The sequence below is a fragment of the Lycium barbarum genome, chromosome 12 (assembly GCF_019175385.1).
Source record: "Lycium barbarum isolate Lr01 chromosome 12, ASM1917538v2, whole genome shotgun sequence".
NCBI lineage: Eukaryota > Viridiplantae > Streptophyta > Magnoliopsida > Solanales > Solanaceae > Lycium > Lycium barbarum.
This window is the reverse complement of record NC_083348.1, coordinates 4,539,750-4,548,359: the sequence shown is the minus strand read 5'-3', so window position 1 is coordinate 4,548,359 and position 8,610 is coordinate 4,539,750. Positions and strand designations below refer to the sequence as shown.

Below are 8,610 nucleotides of genomic sequence, written 5' to 3'. Positions count from 1 at the left end.
ACTCTGGTGTTTTTGGAGTAAAAACATGGAAATGGTGGACAACTCCCATGATGATCAACAAATAACTATCAAATTCAAGCAGAATATAAGAGACCAGTTTATGTATATCACTGCAGTATATGCCAAGTGTACTTCTGTTGAAAGAAAATATTTATGGGATAGTTTGTCCAATATTAGTACTGCTATGGATTTCCCTTGGTGTATTGGGGGGGGGGGGGGGGACTTTAATGTTATAATGGATACTGATGAAACGATGGGTGGTCTACCTCATAGAGCTTATAAAAGTATTGACTTTATTAGTTGTATGGATCAATGTGGTGTAACAGATGTTGGTTTTGTGGGTTCAAAATATACTTGGTGCAACAACTGGGAACCGAGATATAGAATTTGGAAGAGACTAGATAGAATTCTAGTCAATGATCAATGGGAACAAAAGTTTCAAAATAATATGGTTAAACATTTGGTCCGAACTGGTTCTGACCATAGACCACTTTTACTAAAGTGTCAGGACAATTCTAATAGTTTTATAAGCTATTTTAGATTTTTAAATTTCTGGACAGATCAGGCTGATTTTCTGGATGTGTGGTTCAAGAAGTCTGGGGGAGGAATATTACTGGTAATGCTATGTGGAGACTCCACCAAAAGCTAAAAATTCTTAGTAAGAAACTGAGTGACTGGTCAAGGACCACCATTGGGAATGTGTTTGATCAAACTAAAGATTGGGAAGAAAAAGTTCAAGTCCTAGAAGACCTGGAATTAATAGACAATAGTGATCAGGTCAGAGAAGACCTCAACAGGACACATGCTAAGTACATTAGATGGCAAGCTATGCAAGATTCTATTCTTAAGCAAAAATCTCAAATGAAGTGGTTTGAAGAAGGAGAAAGAAACACCAGATACTATCATAGTATCATCAGGGACAAAAGAAGAAGGTTACACATCCATAGAATCAAAAATAGTAAAGATAAATGGATTCATAGTGAGAACAAGATTGGTAAATCTGTTGTGAGACATTTCAAGAGGCTTTTCAGTAATCAAAGCAAGGAAGTAGACTAGGACTTGATGAAGTTTATTCCAAGGATCATTAAAGAAGAGGATAATGAGATGCTTCATGCTATACCAGAGGAAGAGGAAATACATAAAGCTATTTTCAACATGAGCCCAACAAGTTCAGCAGGCCCTGATGGATACACAGGAATGTTTTACCAGAAATCTTGGCCAATTATCAAAAGGGAAGTTATTGACTTTATCCATGAAACTTTTAATGGTAGTTTAATTACTAGATACTTCACTCATACTTGCATTGCTTTAATCCCTAAAGTGAACCCCCCTACTAGTTTTTCAGAAGTAAGACCTATTAGTCTTAGTAATTTTTCCATAAAAATTATTACTAAGATCCTATCCATTAGGATTAATAGGCTTCTTCCAAAACTCATTTATGTTAATCAAAGTGGCTTTGTGAAAAATAGAATGATTACTGATAATATTCTGCTTGCACAAGAAGTCATACAAGGCATATCCAATCCTAACAAGAGGGGTAATGTAGTGATTAAATTAGACATGGCAAAAGCATATGATAAATTATCATGGGATTTATTGATTACTGTCTTGCAAAAGTTTGGATTTTCTGAATCATTTACAAAACTAATTAAGAGTTTGCTTGCAGGGGTATGGTATTCCATCATCATTAATGGCACAAGAACAGGTTTCTTTAAATCATAACAAGGATTAAAATAGGGAGATCCCTTATCCCCATCTCTTTTTATTATTGCATCAGAAGTTTTTGCTAGAATGCTTAATAACCTTCTTACTGTGGATAAATTTATTCCTTTTTCTATGAATCCTAAAGGTCCTATCATCACTCATTTTGCATATGCTGATGATGTTATCATCTTTAGTAGTGGCAATTCTAATTCTATTAAGCTTATTATGAATGTTATTAGTAGGTATGAAAAAAGCTCTGGACAATTAGTTAATAAACAAAAAAGTTGCTTTCTCACCTCTAGTAAATCTTCCACCTATAGAATCAATAGAATTAGAACTATAACAGGATTTATGGATAAACCTTTTCCTTTTACCTATCTTGGATGCCCTTTGTATGTTGGAAGAAAAAGGATTTGTTATTTTGATGATATGATCTCCAAAATTGTTAACAGATTGAGAAGTTGGCAAGGTAAGCTACTATCACATGGTGCTAGAATGATTTTAATTAAACATGTTCTTCAAGCTATTCCTACTCATATTCTTGCTGCAATGTGCCCTCCTAAAGGAACCATAGCTATGATGGAAAAATACGACAACAGGTTCTTTTGGGGTTCTTCAAGAGACAAAACTAAGCATCATTGGGTATCTTGGGACAACATGAGTTACCCTATTGATGAAGGTGGAGTGGGATCAAGGAAAATGCAAGATGTGTGTAATACCCTTGCAATGAAAAGATGGTGGAATTTTAGGACCAATAATTCTTTGTGGTCCAATTTTCTGAAGGCTAAGTATTGTATAAGGGGACATGCGGTTTCCAAGAAATAGAGATCTGGTCAATCCCGTGAATGGCAAAAGTTGATGCAAATCAAACATGAGGCTGAAAATAATATTCATTGGGAAATTCATAAAGGGGATATTAGTTTCTGGTGGGATAACTGGACAGGACTTGGCCCCTTATCCAGTTATTTTGATAATATTACTAAGTCTGGAAAGATGAAAGTGTCTGGATTCATTTCTAATGGAAGATGGAACACTAATAAACTTAGTGAATTATTTTCAGAAGAAATGGTGCACCACATAATCTCCTTAAAGATTGGTAATAGAGAAAGAAATGATATCCCCATTTGGAATATTACTAATGATGGTTTGTTGTCTAACAGGTCAGCATGGGAAAGCAGTAGAAAAGCAAAGGAAAAGGACAAGCTAATGAAGAATTGTTGGCATATAGTAATTCCCTTTAAGATATCTTTCCTGTCTTGGAGAGTTATTAAAGGAAAATTACCTTTTGAAGAAGCAATGGTCAAATTCAGAATTCAAAGAGATAAGGACGGATCAAAGTGTTGTTGTTGCATCAATGCCAAAATAGAGACTATTCAGCATGTTTTTCTGGAGAGTGATGTTGCAAAACATATGTGGAAATTTTTTGGAGGAGCACTGGGAATCAGTTGTCAAATGAATTCTATTAAAAATTGTCTTAGAAATTGGTGGAATACTAAGAGTAAGAACCAGATTCATAAATTGGTAATACAGATTACACCATGTTTTGTTCCCTGGGAAATGTGGAAGAGTAGATGTTCTTGCAAATATGAAGATCAAAAGAAGTTTTTGTACAGTAGGATGGTTCACCAAATACTAAGGAATATTAAAGCAGCTACAGGATTGGCTTACCAAAATTGTTATCTGGCAATGCCTTGGCCTAGGCTTTGTGAAACTATTGAGAGAATGAAACCAGCTCAAACATGGAAAATAATTTGTTGGGAAAAACCTCAGCAGGGCGTTATTAAAATGAATACTGATGGGAGCTTTATTAAGGAATCTGGAGAAGCTGGGATAGGAGGAATTGCTAGAGATGATCACGGTAATATCATCATGGCATTCTCTTTGAACATCAAATGCAAGAGCAACAATGAAGCAGAAGCTCAAGCAGCTAGGCATGGAGCAATCTAGTGCAGTCAAAATGGGTACACTAACTTTACTCTGGAGTTAGATTCATTAATTATCAAAGAGATGATTGTGAGGCAGCAACAAAACAACCAGAAACTCAAGGGCATCATTGAAGAAACTTCTCAAATCCTTGGCCAAGCAAATGCTAAAGTAACTCACTGTTGTAGGGAAGCTAATCAAGTAGCTGACTGCTTAGCAAAAAATGCTTCAGTCAAAGGTGAATCTTTTATGATTTGTAATTATCAAAATTTACCTAGAGAGGCAAAGGGTCCTTATTACCTGGACAAGAGCCAGTTGCCTAGTATTAGGATAAGATATGATAAGGTAAATTTTTTTTGTTAGTTAAGGTTTAACAGAAGGGGATGATTTGATGTAGCCAAGACCAATCACTCCCCTTCATGTACAAGGATGTCTTTCAACCTCATTTGTAATAGAGGTTAGGCCCTATGTCCACCTCGTTATGCTTTGGCTTGATGGAATAAAAGCACACCCAAGCTTCATAGGTGATTATATATATATATATATATATATATATATATATATATATATATATATATATATATATATATATATATATATATAAACATCAAAATACGATTTCCTGTTATAAGTTTCGTATTTCTCATCCCACAATTAAGCTATGACCTGGACGAACTTAAATATATCTAGCAGAGAAGAATTATTACCTTATATGCCAAGAGCTACTCTTCTTCCACCTTACTTTACTTCGAAGAAATCTTCGATTTGCTATCACCCGGAGGAAACCGATGTTAGTATAACCTTTATGCCATTTTTTCGTATTTTTTCCTTCGGCGAACGAGGATTTTCCCACTTCAAACGTTGCTTCCCCAACCTTCACAGATTGAGAAGGAAATATATATGCATGTATATCTCTATATATAGTCAAACGTTGTTGTACAGCAAAAGTAGATGATGCCCACACTTCTCCTCATAAGTAGAATCTCAACAAAGTTATATATATATATATATATATATATATATATATATATATATATATATATATATATATATGCAAGGTCCAATACAACCTTTTCATCCCTCCTTTACACGTGGAAACCCATAAGGTCACCCTTTTAAGTGTCACCACTACACTTATCCATATATATTACAACTAACACCTGGTAAAATGATTAGTCACTAATTAATGTCCCTCCTATTACCATGTGGACATGATGTCTCCTAGTGTATGTCCATAATTAATACTTTTGTCCCACTATTATCCACCATTTAACTAATTACACATATAATTAATTTCTTAATCTCAATTCATTTAAATACTAATCATCTTCCAAACTTTATATGCTCATTATCATGATCATGTAATATGGTACTAGTCCGTAGACGTTTTTGGCACACACATAATATTATTTTCAATCACCGTCATCACACTTTCAAGTCTGAGCTCATTTCGGGACTTCATCTTCTTATACAATGAGCTCTTTATTTGCATATTTAAATATGAACACAATTCTACGATGCTCAGGTCTGCTTTCATACGTCGTGCGGTTCAAATCATAGACTGAAAGCCCAGGGTATTATATTGATGAAGCTGATACTATTCGATTCATTTCACCTCTAACCTACATGACACTTACTTATCACTTGTTAGATATAGCTTAAAAACTAATAACCTCAAAGATAATCTTGTCCTTCGATCTTTTGTCGACTAACTTATGACGCAACTTAACGTACGAGAATACGGGATGTAACAACTTAATGATTTTGGTTCTATCCCAAACTTACCAGTAAGAAACAGAGTGATATATGATAGAGTAGAGCTTGGATCTATTAATGCAAAATGTCGTGTCAAGAAATAGATAGTATACCTGTGACCACATCAGGTGATGACTCCAAATCGTGTCGACCGGCTAAAGCATAAATGCGGTTCTGATTACCACCTGAACTGGACGCTCCTCCCCTACCTCTACCACGACTTATGGTCTCCTTTGAGCTATGACCTAGAGGACGTACTGTCGATGATGAAGCTGTTGTTGACCCGTCAGCTGAACCATGCTTCCCCTGCCTCTACTCAGACAAGATCGCATAATATGGCTGGGAAATCCACACTAATAACACATATTTGAGCCCTGACGACACTCTCTAGGATACACCTTACCACAAAGATTACAACGTGGCAGAGATGGACTCATCTTGTTCGGACCTCCATGAAACTGGAAACTCGGTGCCCTAGAACTCTAATCCTAGCTAGAATAGGCATACTTATCAAATCTAGGCCTTAGAAATTGGGCGGTGCTCTAGCAGTTGAGTAAGATGATCTCCTAGAGAACTGTGGCTTGAAGCCACCTGAAGTATCCAACAGATCTAACCCTCTTACTTTACTCTCCATCTCGATCCCGATCCATCAGTTTCCGTTTCTTACGCTTCTCTAAATTCTTTCAATGCTTGGATCAAGGAAATATCCATATCCTCATACAAAAACACCACTGTGCAATCTCCAATCAGATGCTACTTAAGGCCACCCACGAACTGATCTACCCTGTCTAGCATCATAGCCACTATCATCAGAGCATACTTGGCTAAGGAATCAAACCTGAGACTGTATTCCCGTATGCTCATATTACCCTGCCTGAGAGCTAAGAATCGATCAACCCTGGCTTGGTGACTCTCCAATGGAAAATAGTGATCCAGGAAATTCTTTGTGACATCCTCCCATACAGCCGTAGGTTCATCCGGTCACCTAGACCAGTCCTAAGCCACGTACCACAAGACAGCCACATCCTTTAACATGTATGACACCCTCTAGAGCTAGTCAATGAAAACCTGAGAGTCCTCGTTCAGATCGGACTATGTAAACACTAGGGGATCCAGGTGAATGAAATCTCGAACCCTTGAACCACTCGACCTCTCTGAGAGGTCCAACACTCGAGCCTGCTACCATCTAGTATTGGGTCTGTGTAGCCACTAACTGGGTCAACAATTGTACTACACTCTTGATATCCTGGTTTATTGAACCAGGTGGTGGAACTGGAGGTGCTGGAACTCTTCGGAGCTCCTCAAGTGTTGGTGGAGTGGGACACCCTAAAGGGTGGCTCACTCTGGGCTTTAGTATAGCCCACATTAATAGGTAGCGCACTACTGGTACCCTCCTCTACAGCTGCATTAGCTTGCTGGTTAGCAGCAGTCTTTCTAGTTACAGACATCTCTGTAAAGCACATAACAAAGGCACGAGTTAGAAATCAAGTTCTTATGACTCAGCTCTATTACACGATTTGGAATATGAAAGAAATGTAACAATTCCTAAATGTCATGTAGCCTCCCAATTTTAAGTGTGGTGCACAACACACCCATAAGCAAGACTCTATTAGACATGGCTTTGTAGACTCTCTAGGACACATATCTGGCTTTGATACCTAGTTTGTCACGCTCTCAACCTATGGAGGCGAGACTGTAACCTTTCATCAACTTGGGTTAAGTATATATATGTTAAGAGGGTGATAATATGACATTTTATCCATGTGAAGTCCTATCTGAATGAGTTTGAGTGGAAGTAGTTATTTTAAGATCAATACGAATAATGGGGTACGTAAGATTCGATAGAATAGACTAAGTTTACGATAGGTCTGACTTCTAGCTAGTATACGTGCAAAACTATTGGGAGTGTGAGAAAACTTAAAAGATCAAAGTTGTAGCCTTTTGAAATATCTTTTTAACTATATTTGGAATAGGTCAAGCGGAGCTCTGTGCTAGGAGTTATGCCTGTTTCCAAATGTGATGACACACCCTCAACTTAGAAAAAGGGTTACACTCATCTAATATCAAGTTACAATTGATGAAGTTTTGAGAGAGTGTGCTTCAGATATTTGTTGTGTCTAGAAAACAAGAGGTTAAAACTTTAAATGGATACGTGTTGAGTATGTGATTGTAGTCTAAGGTAGAGAAACTGGGCTGACTTAATTGAATTAAAAATGGTAGACTTTGATGTTATTATAGGAATGGACTGGTTTCCAAGTGTTATGTAGCTCTGGCTTGCCGATCCAAAATAGTTAGGCTTGAATTTCTTGTTGAACCTATTATAGAATGGAAAGGCAACATTGATAAGACTCGAGGTAAATTTATTTCTTATCTGAAGGGTCATACAATGATTTCAAAGGGGTGTATCTAGTTGTTGTTAATGACATTCAGGATGCAATATCCGAATTTGAATCCATGCATGCGGTCAATGAATTTCCCCGAAGTGTTTCCCGAGGATCTCCCAGGTATCCCACCTAACAGAGTTATTGATTTTGCGATTGATGTTATTTCGTTGTATGCTTGAGTTATTCGTTAGGATTGATACTTAACCAATATCTATTCCGCCGTATTGTATGTCTCCAACAGAGCTACATGAATTGAAGGACCAATTGAAGGATTTGTTGGATAAACATTTTATTCGACCAAATACCTCACCTTGGGGTGCTCCGGTCCTGTTTATCAGAAAGAAGGATGGTTCTCTTAGGATGTGTGTTGATTATAGTTAACTTAATAAGGTGACCATCAACAATAAATATCCTTTGTCTAGGATAGATGATTTGTTCGACCAACTTCAAGGTGCTAAATTCTTTTCAAATATTAACTTGAGGTGTGGGTTTCATCAGCTGAAAATAAAAGAGAAGGATATTCCAAAAATAAATTTTTGTCCCCGTTATGGGTATTTTGAATTTCTGGTGATGTCCTTTGGTCTAACTAATGCACCTGCTGCATTGATGGACCTGATGAATCGTATATTCAAGCCCTTTCTTAATTGTTTCGTTATTGTGTTTATTGATGATATCTTGGTGTACTCGAAGAGTTATGAGGAGCATGCATATCACTTGAGAATAACCTTGAAAACGCTTGAGGAGAACAAACTTTATGCAAAATTTGCTAAGTGTGAGTTCTGGCTTAACGCTGTGACATTCTTAGGTCATGTGGTGTCTAGTAAGGGTATCAAAGTTGATCCTC

At 37.0% G+C, this 8,610-nt stretch overlaps 1 protein-coding gene across 1 annotated transcript; it reads left to right on the top strand.

Moving 5' to 3' along the window:
- Nucleotides 1–235: 235 nt before the first annotated feature.
- Nucleotides 236–1,056, top strand: LOC132624090 (uncharacterized). Its single transcript, XM_060338920.1, has 2 exons — nucleotides 236–473; nucleotides 593–1,056. Exons 1-2 carry the CDS (start codon nucleotides 236–238, stop codon nucleotides 1,054–1,056), a joined length of 702 nt encoding a protein of 233 aa, XP_060194903.1.
- Nucleotides 1,057–8,610: the final 7,554 nt, after the last annotated feature.